At 32.3% G+C, this 23,093-nt stretch overlaps 2 protein-coding genes across 5 annotated transcripts in view; one reads left to right on the top strand and one right to left on the bottom strand.

Annotated features, from left to right (window-relative positions):
• The window catches only part of Frl (formin-like protein), a 74,676-nt gene extending 64,107 nt beyond the window's left edge, over positions 1–10,569 (top strand). For 3 of the 4 annotated variants that reach the window (XM_076447790.1, XM_076447779.1, XM_076447797.1), the window contains exons 12-17: positions 35–302; positions 387–514; positions 656–1,100; positions 1,460–1,734; positions 2,561–2,674; positions 8,192–10,569. In XM_076447790.1, the coding sequence (XP_076303905.1) occupies positions 35–302; positions 387–514; positions 656–1,100; positions 1,460–1,734; positions 2,561–2,674; positions 8,192–8,404 (1,443 nt within the window). In that variant the 3' untranslated portion in view covers positions 8,405–10,569. Of the gene's footprint in view, positions 1–34; positions 303–386; positions 515–655; positions 1,101–1,459; positions 1,735–2,560; positions 2,675–4,883; positions 4,989–8,191 lie in introns of all 4 variants that reach the window. The other variant, XM_076447805.1, reaches the window with a different exon arrangement.
• Cta (Guanine nucleotide-binding protein subunit alpha cta) lies at positions 10,299–22,453 on the bottom strand. The gene is made up of 5 exons (XM_076420000.1): positions 20,988–22,453; positions 19,606–19,866; positions 19,449–19,499; positions 19,150–19,367; positions 10,299–19,075 (listed from the first exon to the last, which is right to left on the bottom strand). The coding sequence occupies exons 1-5, from the start codon at positions 21,207–21,209 to the stop codon at positions 18,718–18,720; spliced, it is 1,110 nt and encodes a 369-aa protein (XP_076276115.1). The 5' UTR covers positions 21,210–22,453; the 3' UTR covers positions 10,299–18,717.
• Positions 22,454–23,093: the final 640 nt, after the last annotated feature.

Raw genomic sequence — 23,093 nt, 5'->3', positions numbered from 1 at the left:
TAGTCATTACTTTATTTATATTTATTTGTTGCAGGTTCAAACGAAGTATAAGCTGCCTACGCTCAATTGGATCGCTTTAAAGCCTAACCAAGTCCGAGGCACCATTTTTAACGAATTGGATGACGATCGATTGCATAATTACATAGACTTCTCCGATTTCGAAGAGAGATTCAAAATTGGTATGGGAGGTCACATAGCTAACGGTACAAACGAAATTGACGGACTTCATAGTTTCCCTAGTAAACGCTTCAAGAAACCGGAAAATGTATCCCTCTTAGAACATACTAGATTACGAAATATTGGTACGTAGACCTAAAATTATAATGCGTTTCATTTTCAATTAGAAACCTTGATCTATGTATCCTTTTCCTTTTGTATTATTCTAGCTATATCGCGAAGAAAAATGGAAATGCCGGTAGAAAAAGTCATCTCAGCTGTGAACGCTTTAGACTTGAAAGTGCTTTCACTGGAAAATGTGGAGTTACTGCAACGTATGGTGCCTACGGATCAAGAAGTATGTTGTATTCCATCTTAAAATGAAGTAGAGACACATTAATTGCCTGCTAATTTGAGCTGTTGCCATTAGCAGTTGTCTATTGAACTATCCAAACGACAGACAGAAACATAGAAACTTAAAAAATGTATTATGTTACAGATCAAAGCATATAGGGAGTACATCATAGAGAAGAAGAACGTAAATCTTCTAACCGAAGAGGACAAATTTTTAATGCAACTGGGTAAAGTGGAAAGGATATCGACCAAGTTGTCCATTATGAACTACATTGGAAACTTTTTTGACAATTTACACCTTATTACTCCACAAATATATGCTGTGATATCCGCATCGAGTTCCGTCAAGAGTTCGAAGAAACTTAGAGCAGTATTAGAAATAATTCTTGCTTTTGGGAACTATTTAAATAGTAGTAAACGAGGGCCAGCATATGGATTTAAACTGCAGAGCTTAGATACATTGCTCGACACGAAATCGACAGATAAGAGAATGTGTCTCTTACATTATATCGTAGCTACGATACGAGTCAAGTTCCCAGAACTTATTAATTTCGAATCTGAACTTATGTATATCGATAAAGCTGCAACAGGTACGTCTACTAATATTTTAATTATACTTGTTTCTAAGACTTCTTCTTCAAATAATTTAATGTGATCTGTCGAAAATACTTTAAAATAGTGAAAAATACGGTATTTATTAAAGACAACTAGAATGCATATTCAGTTAATTCGAATGTAAAGGCCTCCCGGGTTTTTCGTATATTTTAAATGATCCATTAATTAAATAAATTTTTATTTGGAATTCTAATATTTAAGTTAGATTAAATAATTATTCAGATAATTTTTTTTCTAAGCTTATAGATAAATTCACGTCTTCTTTTCGTAATTGAACTACCAAATCTTTCCTATTATTATATTATACAACATTATTTTACTTTTCTGATTTCAGTTTCGCTAGAAAATATAACTACAGACGTCCATGAGTTGGAGAAGGGTATGGATCTTGTAAAGAAAGAATTCGAACTTCGTGGTAAAGAAAAACATAACACCGTACTGCGAGATTTCTTGAATAACTCTGAAGAAAAGTTACGTCGGTTAAAATCAGATGCTCGAACTGCTGGTGACGCGTTTCGAGAATGCGTTGAATTCTTCGGAGAAAGTCCGAGACAAGTCGACGCTAATACCTTCTTCTCCCTTCTTGTTAGATTCGCAAGGGCATTTAAGGTAAACATTTGTTATATTAATTTAGTGCTTACAAAATGTTGTTCTCTCCTAATCTTCTTTCCTAATCAGAAAAGCTTACTGTATACTCATTTTTGTTACTGAAGAACTATTAGCGGGTCTTTGCAGAATTAAGTAATTAGACTGCGAATCTTAATGCAAAATAAAAACTTTCTACCTGAATCGCAACAAGCTGGGGTGAAATAAATATTTAATTTCTTGCTGAATGTGTTTAACAGGTTAAAAATAAAATATAGTAGTAGATTTAAATTCTTCCAATTTTTTACTGTCAAAAATTAGATCCGCCCATTTTTATCATAAATGCATAAAATCCGCAGTCTAGTAATAATGAATATACATGGCAGAGGTCAGGAAAAGCCAAATGAATAAATTCATAAATATTTCTCATTGGTATTGAAATAATAGATTATTTAACGCAGAAACTGGAAAAATGGTATTGAAATAATTGTTGACTTTAGAATTTTTCATGTTTATCAAAGTAGTCTACAACTTGTCATTTTTAAACGACATAAACATTACTGTTACTACAAATTGGAATAGTTCTACAGACAACTAAATGTTTCAGAAACTTGAACAGTAAATTTTACATGGTTCTACTTATGGTTAGCTTATTTCGTTGTAAATATTTAATAAAAGAGTAGCAGCTAGAAAATCAGGTACTAAAATTATAGTGTGTATACGTATGCGCGTACATCTTTATAGTTTAAATTTAAAGAAACACAAGATACGACCAATTAAAGCATATTGATGGATTGCTAATATTGTAATTGAAAAGAAAAGATAATGCAAAGCCAAGCTCTTTTTACAGGCTGCGGATCAAGAAAATGAACAACGTCGTAGGTTGGAAGCTGCTGCTGCGGAGGCTTTAAATACTTCGGAGGAAGTCGTTAAACGAAATAAATTAAACCAAAAGAAACAGCAGGTATATTTTAGTTATTATACATTCCTTTTTCTTTATTTTCGGGTAAACGAAATCACAGTCGTTTATCTGTTTTCTTCTTATAATATTTTGCACGTTATGCATTCACTATTTTGTATTTAGAATAATTTTATTTTCGTTATTAACAAATACCTTGTTGCAACATACAAGTGATTATTATGTAGTTGCATCCGATATGTGTCGTCTACTTTCCTTTCGCTAAGCTTATTAACTTTTTTCCTATAACTTTATGATTTTTACATTATTAAATGCTTCATTCGTAGTCAAATTGTTATTTCGTACGTTTGCAATTTGTATGTATAACTTCGTATACTGAAAACCATGCTTATTGCATCGAACTAATTTTTCAGTTGTTCATTGGGCTTTCCATCGCACCCTTTAATTTATTTCAATCATTTTTATTACATTTATACATAACTACATAAACACACTCTCATATATAATATGTACTTCCCCCTTCTCTTATTCTCTCTCAACATCGATGCTATGAACCTCTTGTTTATGTTTATTTATTAATTGATCCTCAATTTAATGTTTCAATTTATAACAGCAATAATTTGTATAACATTTGATAAATGAATGTTCAATCATGTAAACTCGAGAATTATGTTATAGTGAAATGTAGGAAGCATCAATCATATATCTCTATTTTAAAGAGATATAAAATATAAATATACCATACATGAGTATAATAAAGACTATAGTAATTCCTTGTTATTTCTTATCATCTCTAAGTTCATCTTTTTAATGATTATCAAGGTTAGTATTTCCGTGTGGAATTTGTTTGTATTCGTACGATATTGATTCTTCATTGACACTCTCCGTTATCTGTAAAGTTTTCCAACAACAAACAAACTTCGTAAAAAATCGGTTATCAAAACAAATTGTTTGATGCTTCCACCTTGTACGTGTGGCATGAGATTAACAGCTTACATTCCAAAGAATAGCAGTGCAATTTCGATTTATTTATTCAAAACGAACTTATTCATTTTGTATAACAACGCATGTTTTATGCTTTGCAAAAGAAGTTATTGCCTATCTTTACACTTCTATAACATTACTAGTCATTGATACAGTGCAGTTCAGGGAAACATTATCTATTGTTACTGTGTGGAACATTTTGATTAATTTGCAACTGATCTTGACGACGCGAAACGCGAATACGATAATTATCTTCACTAACAAGGATATGTTACAGCAGTACAATAATAGATTTCAACCAAATATTTGTTGTATTTAGAACAAAAATACTTGGGCATAATATATATTTAATTACAATGTTCAACAACAATTTTGCTATTTTTATAGATTTTCATTTGCTGAATACTTCAAAATATGTTAACACTGTGTAATTAAAAATTTCTTCTGCTTTAATTGTAAAAGTTACAGAAATGCTTCACGCGTAGAATGATTCTGCAGGTTCGTCTGTATAGAACAGCATATTTTATTTTATAACATTATAAACATTTAGATACGTTTAAGCGACGTCTAAAGAGAGCAAGCCGCTTTTATTATCCCAATTTTCACTGATATTTTTCAATTTATTTTGAGCATTAAGGACCTGAATATGGAAAAAGTTACATATATAATTTTTATAACAATACAGTGACTCCCATTAATATCCGGACGTTCTCAAAAAACCGATAACTTTTTCAATATTGGACTATACGATTTGAATGTTACATATCGTCTTTTTAAGAGTGTCCGAATATTAGTGGGAGTCATTCTACGTCGCCTTCAAAGATTTCTTGGCATGTTAGTTTTTTACTCTCATATTTATCCGGAAATAAAATTTTGGCAAATAATACATAATTGCAAAAATATTTATACATATGTCCGTGCATTGTTTTGTAATACAAAAAATATGGTTGAAACCGACGATATCACTGCCACTTCCTTAAACGTATCCAATTTGAGAAAATAGAAAAGTGATAACGTTTCGAAATAATTTTCACAAAATTCAATGCTCCCGCGGAACTTAATTTTCAAGGCATTTCTTTTCGCTGCATGTTGTGAGATAGCATGATATATTGCAGGGATTATTTACATATAATTATAATGATTATTATTTCGAGAGTGCTCTTTTTTCGCATTATTTTCGTTTTTCTTTTCTGAACAGACGAAATGTCTATAAAGGTATCTCACGAATATCTATTTTTCTTATTTGTTACATATTTATTTGGATTTAAAGTCACCGAAATTTTGCTGTAACACGAACAAGAGTCTGTTACACCGGCATCTTAATGAACTGGAGCTCAGAACGTAACAATATAGTGAACGTAACAATTCACAACATGTAAGTCTGTGCTCACTCACTTCCTCCTAATAACATATATTTAATGATTCTACTAGCACATACACTGCACCCTTAAACAACACATGTATAGGATCAGCTTTTATTATCTGTGCGGAAAACTATACAGAAAACTGTACACCACGTTCGAAAACAGTTCTCGGATAAATCTTACATCGTTATATACAAAATCGTTTCGGTAACATGTACAGTAATCAATTTTTATGTGGAAAAGTAAGTCGGAGGTATGAGAATTTATTTACAGGTTTTTTGCACTCCAATTACACCCTTTTGCAAGTCAAATATACCCATTGGCAAAACAATTTCAATCTTTTACAAATAAAGTGTTTTTAAGTCAGTTTTTGTAAAAAGAATCAAATCAAATGTAAATTAATTGTTAAGAAATTCAAAATTTTATTCATTGCAAAGATGTACATTAAGTATTTATTTAAAAGGCATTGCTAGACTGCGGATGCTTATGCAATTTGCAAGTTTTGTAGACGATTTTTAAGAAAGTTGATTCAAATAAAAAGTCTTATTTTCAGTGGTAGTAGTAATGTACTACAATAGGTTGTGTTAAATTGCATCGAATTTTATGTTCTAGCATTTTTTGAACATTTTCAGGAGCCTAGTCTAGTAATTACCAATTCATTAACTTTGTAATGTACGAAAACTGTGTGTACATATGTACATTCATTGTAGCCATTTTCTGATTAATAATGTTTAAGAATGATTTTTCAGTATTATAAAACTTACATTGAACTAATTTAGTTTAAAATAATGTGATGTGAAATAACTGATAAACTCTTTTTTTTTTTAAATTTTCTAAATCTAAATCTAAATAAATCAATAATTAATTTTAAATATTTTTAATGGGTGAAATTGAATTGCAAAAAGCTGAATTTGTCTTGCAAAAGGATGAATTTGGAGTGCAAAAGAAATAAAAAATTTAAATGAACTCTTAAAAGTAAAAAATACTTGTCTAAAAAAGTTAAAGTCCACTGCTATTAATATGTCAGTTAATTTTTTCGAATGTTTATATTTTTGACATATTGGAAAAAATTTGTTAGTATATATTAATGATTATTTATTCCGTTCCAACAGGAGTTATTGTGAACCTATTGTGAATAAAATTATTGTGAATAAAAAAATTCCCAGGAATTAAAAAAGACATAATAATACACTCAAATGGTTTATATTTAAAATCATTGAACTGAAGTATTATATGTGTCTAAATCTCATGTTTTTCATAAATGGAATTTATTGTGATAAAATCTTGCGACTATTTTCGACTTACTTTTTCAATTAAAACCACCAACGCTTTTATCGTCGTAGATATCAGACCGTAGTTTAGAAGCATAATTTGCTACCGATAAGATAACATTTTTTCGATCACTTAATTATTTTACCATCTTCCAAAATTTATTAAAAAACATGAAGTATGGCAATGGTACTTGCGGTTCATAATCTGACACCGTATTACTATGTCCCGAATGCTGGAATCATCGAAGCGATTCTATGAAAAATTGCAAAGATTCGTCTTATTTAACCTATGAACTGTTTTCCCTAATCCGTGGTATAGACACATCCATTCGATTCCTGCCATTAAGAGAGAATTAAAAGATGCATCGGCATGTGTTCTAGCTTGCATTGATGTTGCCTGAGAGAAGTCCTCTATTATCACTTTCCTATGCTACTGCCAAGAATCTCATAGAATAGACGCATATGAATTAACGGTACAACAGTTGAGAATTTGAAATTACATTAGATGTACTTGATATTAATTCTTAATAATAAGAAAATCTGGCTATGAATAAAACTTTTATTTCTAAGATATACATTGGTAGCCATAGAAATTGCACCGCTATTAATGATGTTGACTTTATCGGTTTAAGGGGTAGGGCCTTCTCATTTTCATGGAGTTTGTCAGTTAATCAAAAGCGCTAGATAAAAGATCAGTCTAGGCTGCGATCGCCCTCAAATTTCCTATTTTTACGTTTACGAGGCGTAATTTGGCTCATTTCTCGATAATGCAAAGATGGGATTTTTCAGTAATCAAAAGCGCTAGATAAAAGATCAATCTAGGCCTCTATCGCCCTCAAAAGTACTATTTTTACGTTTACGAGGCGTGATTTGCATTATTCGGCAGCAAGCGCCTTCTCATTTCTCGGTAATGCAAAGATGGAGTTTTTCAGTAATCAAAAGCGCTAGATAAAAGATCAATCTAGGCCGCAATCGCTCCCAAATTTCCAATTTCTGCGTTTACGAGGCGTAATTTGCATTATTAGCTGTCGCAGCTTCATGAAAATAGCTACATGCTTAGCTTTATGCTTCCGAATAATGCAAATTACGCCCCGTAAACATAAAAATAGGACTTGAGGGCGATAGCGGCCTAGATTAATCTTTTATCTATCACTTTTGACTACTGAAAAAACCCATCTTTGCATTATCGAGAAATAAGAAGACGCATATCCCGCACCCTTGCAATTCTGAAAAAAACGAGTCTACCCTCTTAACCTTTATACGCGCAGAAAGCTTTTATTTTATAGGTTTTATACTTTGATTCACCCTTTTTTGTAAGTCAAATTGAACCTTTCGTAAATCAATTTCACTCTTTTGCAAATCAATTTCACTCTTTTGCAAAGCAATTTCACCGTTTTGCAAATCAATTTCACCCATTAAGAACATTTAAAATTAATTATTTATTTATATCAAATTATATATTTATTTGGACACGCGTGAACGGTGTCCAAATGAAACGTAAGACTCAATACTCAATACGCTTCAATAAATATGCATATGTACTTTTATTTTTTTTTATTAATCAATTGCCGAATAACCTATTTTGTATTTCATTTACTCCATTTTCCTATAAATGCGTAAAGATCCGCAGTCTAGTGATAAGTGTTATCATTACACTTGCCTTTATCGATGATAGAAATATTTTCCATATTAGAAATAGGAATAATTATAATTAATAGACGCTCGATTCGTTCGATCGGATAATTTTTGCCAGGAGTAGTACTAAAACTAAACGAAGTCAATGATAAAAGAGATCTTTTCACTGTTAAAAAGAATATTTCCAATTGGTGTTTATTGTTAGCAAATTTTCAGATAATTCATCGTTGTAGTGTCTAAATAAGTAAATTTGTTATATGGTTTTTAATCTGTGGACAAGCGACTAATAAACGATTGTGACTTTGCAGGACGCTGTGATAAACGAATTGAAAAACAAAACGAGGTTGGTTCAGGAGAAGAAACTGTTGCAGCAAGATGAAGTTTATAATGGTGCTCTGGAGGACATTCTTCTTGGGCTCAGGTCAGAACCGTATCGGCGAGCGGACGCGGTCAGGCGTAGTCAACGTAGACGCATCGATAATCACAGACTCTCTCGCACTGCTGAAGAATTAGAGCTTTAATCCGTCTTTCGTTCAATTTTTGACACGGACAAATCTTTTCCTTCTAAATAAAAGACTACGTACTACACCTTTACTATAATTTCTTGATAACGTGTCAAATATCTCTTTCACGGCCTGGTATTTCTCTTCTAAACATTATTCTACCCCCAGCAAAAATTAATTATTCAAAAATTGAAAGTAATTATTCTTATTTTCAATGTGGAAAATATTTCCACATAAAACTCTTCATATTTTTCATAATGTACAAAACGAGCCAATTAGACTCTGAAAATTTGTCTGACAATGTCTATCATCATTTCCGTCGTTGGAGATATTAAAAAATGTTCTATTGCTTTGCTATGCTATTCAAAGTTCTTTGTAATCTTTACATAGAGCTAGGTAAATTATTATTCTATACTTAGTAAAAAGATAAGAGAACACGCGTCGTTTTATTAACATTTTTCTAAAATACCATGAAATGCATATTTTTCGTATTTAATATGCGTTCAATTAATTCGTTTAACGATCATATATTCACGATTTTGATTGAATAATTTTTGCCAGGGGTGGTACTCGACTTTACAACGGTTACCATTTGAAGCAACATAATACATTTTGCATGCAAAACGTGAAGACTCGTAGAGGAAATTGTAAAATGTAATTATTGATATTTTTGACATCTATATTTACCTTTCAAAAAGAGTAAACAACTGCGAAGCAGAGAAGTGTTAGAAATACGTATTAGGTAGATGAATATATACATATATATTATTTATAATGGATCCAGCTTGATAATTATAATTCACTAGTAACGAGACAGGTAAAATTAATTTTTTATAAGCTGTACACGAACATCTCTACACTCTTAGGAGAATCGGAACACACTTGTCAATGTGAGTGTAGGATTGTGTGTATAAAAAACCTCCAATTACTGAACGTGAAAGAGTTAATTGCGCGAAATATCTTCAAAAAGATTTATAGTATGTGCAATTGTAAAAATCATAAAACAAGAAAAACTGTTCGATATTTATACGTGCAGAATGTCGCAGATTGTGTAATATAACGAAGAAGAAAACTGATTTACTTGCGAACAATGAATCAAACAAAAAGAATTAAATTTGAGTTTGAAAATTTGTTGGGTGCATTAGTATATTTAAAAGCCAAGAAGTAAAGCCGATAAATCATTAACGTGTCGATTACAATGTTCTTCTTTTTTTACAGAACTTTTACTAACGTATTTGTAAGATTTTGCTAATTAAAATGAGTCTATATAAGCCATACAATTTGGACCATATTTACTTATTTAAAGTGTGATTATATCTCGCTATGATGTAGGTAAATATGATTGAAACTCTGTTGAGTTTTTTTAACCAGGGAAATCTCACAAATATGTTAGCAAAATTTTTGGAGTAAAGCCGATTAAAGTTAACAGATATGTTAGCCGATTCCTATTGATTCACACATACCTGATAAAGATAAATTTTTAAACTTGGGTTTGTGTCAGTTCGAATGAAAAAGTATACCTTTCTTCGATTTGCTTTGTTTGCGTGCATCTCTGCGAGATTCTGTATAAGTTACTTCTACAATTCTATGTACATTCACCAAGATTTAGACCTTCGAGAACAGGTACAATTGTTTCGTTAGAATTTTTAGTAAACGCGGTAACAAAACACCGTCATTTTAGTAGTTGTTTAATGTGTTTCCTGTTATATAAAACGTTAGTAAGAATCTCAGTTAAACATGCATATTAAAAAAAAGAAATTGTATAATTATTTTTGCATTGTTTTCCATAACTAATATCTTTAAACGATTAGACTCGAAAATTGTTCCCATTTAATTATTGTTGATTGTTATATGCGCTTGAGATATTTATAATTTGTAAATTTAACTAATATGTGTTAGTCATTTGTTCGAGAGAGAGAGAGAGAGAGAGAGAGAGAGAGAGAGAGAGAGTTTCTACGGAAAAGAAGCTGGTGAAAAAAATTGTGAAATACGAAGCGCATTTATTTCGAAGTCGAATTTAAGTATTTAATTTATATTGTGTATGAAACGACTGCCGACAAACTACAGGTACTAATTAAGTCACATTCCATGGATCTAAGAAACCAAATCACCTCATGCAGTTTTTTAACGACAGAATCACTATTTTGCACACAAATGTAAGGAAAGTTTACATATACTTAAAAGCGCTAAAACTTCTAAAGTTCCAAAATGCAAATTTTTACAGGATATTTTTCCGAAGATCTGGAATTGTCTTCTAATCTTCATTAAAACAGTACAATTAAGTAGCAAACGGACGGTAGTGCAGTTTAGATTTGTCAATAAACTTTTTAAAGAATCTATTGTTTTGTAACATGTAATACATAGAGTTAGCACAAACTTAGTACATTCCGTCAGGACCTCAAAATACGCTCAACATATCAATAAATACAAACTAGAATATAACACAGTCGTTTCTACTATAACGCACATAATTGAGCATTTCAGCTGCGTTTCACACGAACGAAATAAAATGAAAGAAAATAGAAATAGAGGGGTACGACATGTGTCGGCAAAATTCAGGATAACAGTCAAAGCGATATAGCAATTTAAATCTTCAGGCACTGCAGTATATTTAAAGAAAGATCACACTATGAAACGAAACAGTTATTTTTAGAATATCTTTTACGTAAACGCGAATAAAGTGAAGTTACTCGAAATCAAACAGTATGATCGTATATTTTCAAACTGCGACAGATTCCTAAAAACTGAGCCTGAATTGGTGGTTGCACACCACTGCATAATGAACGCGTTACAGTTCGCTTGACTGCAGTAACAGTCGTTCGCGTAGTCCATTGCCGAATAACCCAAGATATGTGGATATCAGAAAATAACTAATTATACGATTTATCTTTCGAAGTATGTATTTTGAAACGTATTGCCAAGCAACATTATGCGCAAACTTTCTACATGCCTTTTTCTGTGTAGTTTTTACATATCCCAAGTTTTTTCGAGGATAATGAAATTGTATTTTCACTTTTGTACGGTTTTGATATTATATGCGTATACGTGGGACTTGGGTCGGTTGGAACGTAAGAGACAATATTAAATTTAAAAAGTAAAATGTAAGACAGCACACACTCGCACACCATACAACTACAGACGTATTCTGTTATCTTGTCAATTCCACACTTATTTCGATGAAATTTTATTCGAATTATGTAATTCAAGCATTATCACTGCGTAAAAGTGTGATTGTGATAACACCATTCATAGTCACCATTACTGCACTCGTTGTAATCTTCAGTTTGACAACACTATGACCGTTAATTCTTGATTTCGACACACGCACTCGAGACGAACGAACCGACTCATTGCCCCGCTGAAACCAACTGATATATTTTTAATACTTTCGACTCGATAGTTCGAATCCCGGCTGAACCCTGAAAATTTGTGGGTACTTGGGTCGGTTGGAACGTAAGAGTACACATATTATATATATTATCGATAAAGCAATGTAAATATAACTGTAATATATTCAATGCGCCGGTAGCTCTAAAGGAATGTAATTACGACTAATAGTAGACGAATTGACAATGTGATGTTTAGATAAGTATAACATCTATATGTTATTAATATTGTGTAAGTAATATTACTCGTTGCTAAACTGCAAAAGAAAATTTTCAATTGATTGCAGCGAACACAATAACGTATCTTATGTATTTTTTTTGCAAAAGTGTAAATATTGTGCATTTTATTAAATAAGTTATGCTAAATAGGCATGTGCTTCACTTTGTATAAAATTTATTACAAATAAAAATGATACCAATGTACTATTCATACATTATTCTCCACGTTCGCGACGTTTCGCAATACTTATTCTTTAAATAAATGCAAGATTGACTAAACTATATAAAAGGTAAAGAATAATTTATAGTAAATATTCTTTTTTTCTAAAGTTTTATTTTATTTATTGTTTATGTGAATAGACTACATTATTACAATATTTCATGTAAAATATGTTTATATACAAATATACAATATACAAAAGGCACAATATATCTACATTCTTTAGATCATGTATAGCAAAATGCATATAAAGTTGACCTATATGCGATCAAACATGATTGTACATCATGTTTAACGAATATGTGATTGACTGTTGCTGCTTAACATAAATTTTTCTTTATATTTGTGACGTATGCAAACTCATACTGTCAGCATGATGATTACGCAAGCAATCCACTTAATACTAGAGCTCCAGACTATATTATATGCGAGAATATTTTCAAAAATTTGCAGTCTATTTATACACTTGTATAAACGCTGCATCGTAATAAGTTTTTGAAAAAGAAATGCTTGTATATACATATAAAGGTTTACAATCCATTGAAAATGAAAAATATTTCTTTAGTTTGTTCTTGTAAACGGCTTTATAAACGTACGAACATTCGATCTTTTAATATCTATATGAGAGAAATGGATATTATTCGGAGCCCTACTTAAGGCAGTTAAATTAAAGTGTTTGTGCAAGCATCATGATTGGCGAGTACGTTTAATTACTTATAAATCGCTTAAAACAAAATATTCACATATGTAAACGAATATCGATTTGTACGTATTGGCAGCATATCAAAAAATTGTGCTTTCTATAAAACTTTTGAAAAATAGTATCTAAATAATTCGCCACTTAAAAAAAGGTTCTCTATCGATCTCGTTAAACATTTTCGACGAGTTTACAAAAAATATTGTCGTTCTAATATTTGTTCGATTCAATTGAAAACCAAGAACAGATCTAGTACTATTTATAAATACTACTCAATGTTTTAGTCTTATAAAAGTTCAGTACCGAAAATTCATTTTCATAAATGAAAATAAATTTATATTCATCGTATAATTACTTCCATTAACACGGCTAAATATTCGTTGTTAGTCTATCCGAAGCGATTGCTTTACGACGGTTGAAACAATAATTACATGTTTAAACATAATTTCACATATTTACAATAAATTACAAATAACGCTTCCCGTCAGTTTTGTTCGTTGTAAATACTATCTGTCTTTTTCAATTCAATATTACCGTTTATGGCCGTTTACAAGTGTTCATCGTTTCCCATGATTTGAGAATGTAGGTATGCGTGTAAAAGTACCTAATGTAAGTATAATACAAATCATAATAAAATCGTTTTAAACGTAAATATATATGTATATATATATTTATATATAACACTGATGTATCATCGTCAACGATATCGTAACCATAGAATATCTAAATTCCATTTATTTCTTTTCACATATATAGACTGAAATGTGTAAAATCGATTAAGTTGAACAGATTAAAATAATCTCTGCACCTCTAAAAATATAAAAATTATTTTCTCCTCGTTTTTCGCGACGTTCTATCACAAAGTTACTATGCTTTCACAGTCCGCATATTATAATAAAACGTTTTTTAACATGTACGCGTAAAACGTGCGATGTTTTATCATTCTTCTTCGCTTTATTCTTCTCCTTCGCAATAGCATGGCAGAAAACTTACATGATACATAGTGTGATGTGATCGGTATATAAAAGCATTCAGTAACGTTTTCACTTTTCCGTTGCAAATAAATTTGTAATAAAGTCAACAGTATTCGCTCTGAATTGATTACAAAAATATACATATGTTACATTTTTAAGTCTTCACTGAAATGAACTGTATGTGTAAAAAATGACCTAAGTATCATGAAAATTTTCTATTAAATTAGCGACGTTTTACATACATATTATATCTACATGGACTCTCCTAGCGTGATTATCAAGAGTATATTTTCCTCTAAAATATTTCTATAAAAGTTCCAAATGTTTATTCTCAATGAGTGTTGATAGAGCGAAGGCCTTGAAAACCGGATGCCCAGGCATTCAATTATTAACAAATTAATACCTAAAATATCCAGGTAGCTAATGAATGGGATATTGATAATTACCCAGTAAAAACAATTTTTCATATAAGGTTACTAGGAATATGATACACTTTAACAGTATTTCATCACACGAAAATATTAAAAAATAACGATACTAATATAAGTCGGTAAATTATTGTACCAAAGATATCAGTACACTATGATATAAATTGTTTATTCAACTCCAAATTCAACATAATTCTAGCGATAAATTGTATCGATTTAATAACTAGAAAAAAATCTTAATGAAAATGATTGATATACCGAATCGTTTCCAGACAAACTATTTTTTACATACAATAATAAAGCCAGACTGTGATGACTGTTACATAATTCTTAGATGTGTTCTACATCTTAAAATTCCAGGTAAAGACCTATAATTAACTTTTTCTTTTTCTAATAAAAATTCTTAAAAAATCCTTATACAATGTGATTTATTTTACTGGAAGTATTCATTATTATGAAGATACACAGTAGTATTAGATGACTGTTTTTCCAATGTTTACATTTTTATTTGCTAACATTTTCCACTTAGTTTTAACATGCAGCGTGCCTGTAAATTTGTACTTCTAGGTTAAATTCACTTTATGTACTGAAATTTGTATAAATTATTATAAAAACAGTTTACATTCGTGTACTCGATACTTCATTTAGGAACAATAATATTATCCGTTAACACTTCTTTGTGAATTTATATTACTATACTTTTAATTTCGTTACTTAAAAAAATAGTTTAACCAGGTAATTACAATTTTCAGTACATAGTTAACCATAACTATCGTACCTGTATGTACAAACTTGTATTAATTGATTAATTAGTTACTCGAATACCTGTAAAACCAGTTTAATCAATGGCCCCATTGATAGATAGGTTCTGTATATATGCAGGACATAAAAATTGTATAAAATTTTATATAAATCTTTCAAAATAATACTCCATTTCAGACAGTAATAATTCACCTACATTAGAAAAATGTGGTACAATTTAAAAACATTCTAAGCATATCGATTAAAGTGGACCTGATTAACTTTATAGGAATGTAAAAACGTCAGTTAAAGAAAAATACACCAATTATCAAAGTTATACAATATCTTTGCACGATACAGACCATGCAAAAATTTCAACTTCCTAATATGTTGTATTATTATACTACGCCTAAAACTTCTTATATACAAACACAACAAAATATTGATTCTCATCCGTTTTAGAACAACTGATATATATCGATGACAATACTTTTAAGTATTCTTCATTTCCATTTCTTCGATACAAAGAGCAGAAGAATCAAAGATTTTATGTAATACTTAATACATGATCGAAACTGCAGATTAAAATTGTGTGCACGAATACACACACAAATATATTTCCAAGAATATTTATAATGTTACGCATTGTATTAAGCTAATGGAAAATAAGTTACGTAGAGGTTCATTAGGTTTACTTAAAACTCTTTGGTTTCATCATATGCATTATTACATAAAATCCTTGGTTATAGCGATATTTATAAATTAAATTCGAAATGTTGTTATCTATTATAATGAAATTTTGATTGGTATGATTTTCAGATCAAAATGAAAATATATAACTTATTCGATTATTGTTACAATCCGATAGTCCTATTTTAATAATATTAGGTATTGCTGACTGTCGTATATTTACAAAACTCATGAGAACGAAAATCTATAAAATAGAATAGCTGCAACTATTTCATTATAGCCCATATGTTTATAACAATAAGAGATTAAACATGATTCTGACAAATTGCTGTTACATACAAATTGAAAAAACCAACTTTGTTTGAATCTTTGTATACAAGAAATAATAATACTGATTAATGTAAATCTTCTTAAAAAATAGTAATGTTGCGATAAGAACCGGTTCTATTAAAGTCGAAGTTTAATAGAACAGGCATTACACATTCGCTAAACAAAAACTGTAATCTTTCTATCAAAATTTTGTAATTCATTGTAAAAAATACTGGAATTTACATTACAAAAACAACAACCTACAAGTGACAAAATAATATTAAAGTATTAGAATTATATTAATTTGATTTGCTTATATACAAAATGTAATTTATTGTGCAGAAAAAGAACAGAACTTCAATATGTAGAAGTACAAAAAAAAAACGAATCCGAAAGAAAAAATATAACAAACACGAAAATACAAAAAGATCATGTGGTTATATTGAAATATCGAAATCCTGTGTACAATTCTGAAGTCGAATTAGAGAAGGAAATAAATGATAAAAATGATTATTGCTTTTTTGTACACAGCAATTTGAACACAAACTGGTTAGTTTCATTTGGTTTATATGGCATGGATCTAGTATTTGGTTTCTTTGTTACTTAATAATTCAATGTTAACAAACGTAATAAACCTTATATAGAAAATAAGTTACTCTTATGTTTGCGAAGACTGTTAAAAAAAAGCCGAGGTTATAGATTATTCTAATCTAAGTCAGTATGACTGCTTAGCAAACTCGGACGTTTTTTTAGAATAAGGTATATATTGCGTAAGAGACGGGAAGCGCGATTACCTACGCCTTCAACAAATGTGTGCTTTTGAGATTTCCCACAGAAACTGATAATTTACCAGATATGCATTAACTAGTGGAGCTTATTGCCTTGTTTGCAGGAAAATTCTTGCAGGAAAAGATTCGTTTCGCGAGAACACAGGTTGTCTTATCATACTCCTGTATAAGTAGGAGCAGAAGTGTAAGTTAGAATTGTAAGTGTACGAATAGTTGGAGATTATGTGAATTTTTATTTCGAAGAAGTCATTGCACCGAAGAAGAAGAAGAGAACAAAATCAGTGAAAGTAAGAGACATTTCAATCTCTGGTAGGAGCAGAGAACTGCCAACTCCCAAACAGACCTTGACTTTAGAAAAATAAAGTGAATAGGTCAAAGATTAGTTAGCATCATCGAATTCGTAATGCGAAGATGAACTGTAGACGCGTTTGCTGAGAAACGCTAAGATGAATAAGAGACGAGACAAATATGAAGAAAAAGGGCTTATAAACTTCGTCGTACAAAGAAAAAGGCCATTCTATTACGACTTGGATCCTGAAACTTACTGGAGACTGTCACAGAAGAGGTACAACATTAGATGCCGTCCTCTTTACAAGATGAAGATCTATACTGGACGGGTGGACCGTGTTGCCGACATGAATAATGATGATATCTAACAGTATTGAGAGGTTACTATCATTGATGCTCCAGGAACGATATACCAATCTGAGGGCGAGTATAGCTTAACCGTCTTACTGCCCTACGAAGAGTAGCTGGGCGTCCGATCTTTGTTAGGCCAAATGTAGTCGTTTTGTGCAGCAAGTGGCTATGTTTGCGAATACCGGTCATGCCACCAGTATTTTAAATACACATTTTCATATAAAAAGAAGAAGCATTGGATTAAATATCTGTACAAAATAGAAAATCTTAGTTAAACTATTAGCAAACTGATCCTTTTTTTATACAAATATGTAAAAGCATTAATATTGACAATGTATAGAATACAAGTTACTATGTACAATATATTGTATATGTATATAAGTCTTCTTACAACCTTTTAATATTTATAAAAAGAGGATGGAAACATCTTATCAAAACGTATACAACATTTATATACATGTATGCACAGATACGTGAGGAAACGAAAATATGTGTATGTGAAAAATTACGATTAACGAAAACGATTATCGAGCAGTGGACGTGACCGAGAAGGCAGTTCAAGATAACTTGCTGAATGTAAAGTATCGTGTGTGTGTGTGAGCCATTTTTATTCTATATACCTTTTCTATAAACTTCATTAAATATCGTTTTAATTCGACGTATCTGTACTTATTTCCGAGTTCTCCTGGTAACCCATCCTACATATTGTCAGTGTCTCATAACGTGAGACGCGGAACGATACAGGAGTAAGGGGAGCGAAGTTCACCAAAACGCGATCCTACACACCTGAAGTAATAGTGGTAATCTTCTCAGCGAATAGCGTGAATGAGTGGTACTCAACTTTGTGCGCCTCACCAATCAGACGATTTGCAAATTCCTTCGGAGTACCACGTTACGAGACATCGACAACACATATGCATATACACACATGTACATATATATGTATAGTAAAAAATTTCAATGTATATTTTCTCATTAGGCAGCGTTTACTTCCTTTGATGTATAAAACTATTATAAAAAAGTTTAATTTACCGTTATAAACGGAGGTAATCATGTGATTTACATTGGTACACACACACATTGGTATTGTCTTACCAGAACATTTTTTCTAATTAATGTCCTAATCCTTACACGAACTATCATTTTAGTTTACTATATTTCAAACACTAAATGTTTAATGCATACCTTCAGATCGGAAGTGGTTTCACTTTTTAATATATATATATACATACAGCTATTATTATTGGAGCATCAGCGATTCCAAATTTCTATGCAAAATTGTATCTTTGACTGCGTTAAATACAACTTTTATGTTCTCCGTGTCCACTGCAGTAGTGAAGTGATGAAACAGGGATTTTCTCGGGTCCCTTTTGACACATAAAAACATATCCAATATAAAATTTTGCACATCCTTCATAGAACGTGAATCTCCTGTGAACTTTGGAAAGTACAAGCGAACATTCGTATCGGGCGATCTCACTTTTTTGTCTAACAAATCAGTTTTATTCAAAAACAAAATGATAGACATTCCACCGAATATCATATTATTAACTATCGTGTCAAAGATATTTTTCGATTCTTCCAATCGATTAGTTCTCCTGTAAATAACGAATATTTTATGAACAGTTGCATCTTCATTTGGTATAAAGACATTAACCAAATAATAACGTACCTATCTTCCAACAATACTTGATCAAATTCAGATGACGACACAAGAAAGAGTATAGAAGTAACACAATCAAAACATTGATACCACTTTTGTCTTTGGGATCTCTGTCCACCGACGTCGACAAACAAAAACGGGATATTATTAATTTGTATAACAAATTCTGAAATTCCTTTCGTAGCTTTTCTACAGTGCAAGATATCCTGATGTGTAGGTACGTAATCCTGTAAATAATAAAATTTATAGCGATTAAAGAATAATGTATTGTAATTATCGGAATAGCATGAAAACATTATAGAAATTACCGTCCTCGCAATCCTGTCAAGATTATCCAAGAAATATTGAACTGAATCACTCTGCAATGTAAAAATATTCTTGTAAGGTATAAAAACAACAGAGATGTGACCAGTGATTATTAATAAATTTATATATTTGTGTTTAAAACAAGCAAGAATATCTTACTAATTGAAATTCTCTCCGTCTATCAAAGGCTCTTCTGATCGACGCATCTTCCCACAAACTTCGCAAAGCTGGCACATAATGAAGAAATAACCTAGCGTCTAATACCATAGTATTTTCAAATTTCAGTAACTGATAACCAATATCATAGTTTTTAGGGTTCTCCCATGGAATATTCAGCTTGTCACGAGCATCAACCAATACCTTCATTCCTTTTATTATATTTTGATAAATTACATGTTGGTATTCTCTGATCAATTCAGGCTGAAAAGGAGAAAAAGAATACTGTAAATAATAGACATTATTCATGAATAATATGCAGGGTATCCCCAAAATATTGTACTTCCTTGAAAGAGGCGACACCCAAGGTCAATTGAACTAACTTTTTCCTTTGTGAAAATGTTCTCCACTGCCTTACTAAAAAGTTATTAACAAAAAACACAGCTACAATTGCTTCCGCTGAATGTGACGTTGGCATTGGCTGAGTTGGAATCCGTCCAATGTAGCCACACTCTGATTGGTCTGTGTTTTTCATTAATAACTCCTAAACAAAGCCACAAAGAACATTTTCAAGAAAAATCATCCCTTTCAAGGAAGTAGAACATTTCGGGACATCCCGTAGATCGTTTGTATGATGCAATTGATTGTATACATTTTTGTTTATTCAGAAATAAATATCAATTGTCAACTAAATCTCTTCATAAATGACTAACAGTTTTTTAACGCTAAACGTACCAAGCTAAAAGAGATAAAAGTAACAGGGACACGTGTTGCCTCATAAAATTGATAAGATTTTATTTATTTAGACTTTGCACGGTTCTTCCTGTAATATATGCTCTAATAAAGATATTTACTTTATCATTTCTTATGAAAGCATTTTTATAATTTCAAGTAAGATATAGAATAAAAAGACAGAAAGACACCATGGTCTGCGTTAATCGTTACATTGCTAATATTCTTTGTTTAAATTATTATCTGAAACTAATAACTTGGTTAGAGAACATTTCCCAAAGAAAATATTGCCGATTACTTTGGAAGTAAAAGATCATGAGAATTTGAATGTGAAAGAGAAGTTCGCCGTGTCCGTTTGCAATCAAGCAGTCGAATAACAGTTGAATGATTCTAAATGAAAAATTACAAAAACCATTGAATGGTATGTCAGAGTAACACCCTTATAAATGTGAAATCATGTGTTTCGGGGTAAACCACCTTCTCTCGCAAACGAAGAATCTGTTTGAACAGCGATAATAACACTGACAATCATTCGGTCAAACCGGAAAAATTTCCTCGAGTGAATGGAAAATGCGTGGAACGACGAATATATATATAAAGAGAAGATCACGTCGGAAGGAAAGTGTTCGATCGTGAAGTGGAGGATGTCCTACCTCGAACTTAATTCCGTGAATAATTCGCATCTGTTTAAGGAATGTCGACTTTCCGCTCTCGCCCGCCCCGAGGAGCAGCAGCTTGACCTGTCGTCGGAGAGCCTGACGATCTTTTTCCAGCATCCGATCGATCTCCTGACTTTTGTAACGCTGCTCGATCTCCTCGGGGCTGAACTTGAACCGCAGGCAACAAGTACACGACCACGTTAAGGACCCCGCCATCTTGCTACCCTGCTACCCTCCTCTTCCTTCCGTCCTTTTTTTTCTTCCGTCTTTCCGTGTCAGGCCGTCCTTCCGAAGGAATATATCCTTGATTGTCTAAACACTGTGCACGCATACACATACACGCGCGCGCGCACACACACGGACGCACACACGCGCGCGCACAGAACTCGCAGTGTGATACACGAGTACGAGTCCGAGTCCGTAAATATTCTCGAGCCCGTACGTACGTAAAGTATAACGTAATACAAGTAACGAAGGGACCACCCCTTCCGTGAACAACCTGTTCGTGATTGCACGGGGATCAGCGAACGTCGCGCGATTCAGAACCGCATTTCTCACCTAGGCGTAACCGGGGAACGCGACCGCTGAGCCGAGCCAACAACGTTAAACACACGTCGTCGTTCTCAACTCGGTTAAACCGTCCACACACCTACCGTTAATCGCGAGACTCACGCCGTTGGCTGCCCACACGATCCTCTCTGGTTCCTCGCGAATTGGACATGATTAAATAATCGTTCTAATTACCGAGGAAGAGAACTAACTCGCGCTCATCGCACTTTATCCTCGAGTAGGAGACGATCCCCTGTCGCCTTTGATGCCGAGCACAAAACGTCTTCTCCTCCGTTAACTAACAAATCGTATCGACACCGTATTTCACGCGTATGACACGCATACGCGTACGCACACTTGTGTTCTTCTACTGTCCGAGGAAACAAACGTGCAAGAACTTCTTCTATACACCGTACTACATGATAATAATGCGGGGGAAGAAATATGCGAAACGACGAACGGGAAAACGTACTCCCCACCACGACGACATATTTGTTGTGAGATACTACCGTGATACATACACGTATCTACGCATACAACAGGCACGTACACACATACGGTGTCTGTGTCTGACACCGACCGAAACTGCACCTCCTGACTCGGCCGCGTGATCGGTTTTGCGCGCTGTCATTCGCTGGAAGACCTTTCCTTTTTTCTTTATCCTTGTCGATACTGCGATACGTGCGACGATGATCCCTCTTGAACATCGTGCATCAACGATCATACGGTTCTCGTTCTGTGGTGGGGAGGAAACGATTCATTTTTTCATTTCTCTCTCGCTCTCTCTATCTCTCTCTCTTTCTTTCTTTCGTTAGTCAATGATCCGCTTTACTTCCGATTTCTCCTACTGCAAGCCGGTCTTTCAATAGCGTTTCGGAAGAGATCAGAGGCAAACCCACACACCCACACAGATCAGATATAGGAATAGACCTGACCCCCATATGTATTTTTGTGTCCGTCGGTTCTGGGGCGTTAGCGCCCCACAGAGACCATGTATGAGACCAGTGCTCCAAGATAACGGAGTATCTGGTGCCCACAAGTCACGTCACAAGATAATTCAAAATGGTGGATTGCGATATAAAAGCGAGGTATACAAGTATACATATTTATATTTATGCATTATTTCGTAAACATTTGGAAAAATGTTGCAAACTTGTTGCATAAAGAATTGTAAGGAACGACAAAACCGTGATACAAGTATATCTTTTCACAAGTAAGTATTTTATAATACTCAATATCGCACATATGTACGCATATACATATTGTATTTACTATTCTTTTTTTTAAATAAAGTAAGTTGTGAGGAAATAAATACAGATTTCATATATATTATCAACGTCTACATTAAAATTTAACTTTTTCCAAATTATAATTGATGAAATGAGTTAGCCATATTTAAAATAATAAAATAAAATATAAAGTAATACAATTTTAAAGTAATTTTAATTAAATTTAAAACTTTAAAGTAATAAAATAAAATATATGTTACAGTTGCAGTTTCCATAAATATTTATACAGAATGAGATACGGCGACAATTCCCTTTAGGTACA

This window comes from Lasioglossum baleicum, chromosome 1 (assembly GCF_051020765.1).
Source record: "Lasioglossum baleicum chromosome 1, iyLasBale1, whole genome shotgun sequence".
Lineage (NCBI taxonomy): Eukaryota > Metazoa > Arthropoda > Insecta > Hymenoptera > Halictidae > Lasioglossum > Lasioglossum baleicum.
This window is presented reverse-complemented; position numbering and strand designations above follow the sequence as displayed.

Excerpts from the sequence above, each read along its gene's own strand:
- Cta (XM_076420000.1), bottom strand. The coding sequence starts at position 21,209 with ATGGCGGGGTCCTTAACGTGGTCGTGTACTTGTTGCCTGCGGTTCAAG. Across the intron at positions 19,867-20,987 it reads TTCACGGAATTAAGTTCGAG|CCTGAATTGATCAGAGAATA; the intron begins GTAGGACATCCT and ends TCTCCTTTTCAG. Across the intron at positions 19,368-19,448 it reads TTGACAGGATTGCGAGGACG|GATTACGTACCTACACATCA; the intron begins GTAATTTCTATA and ends TATTATTTACAG.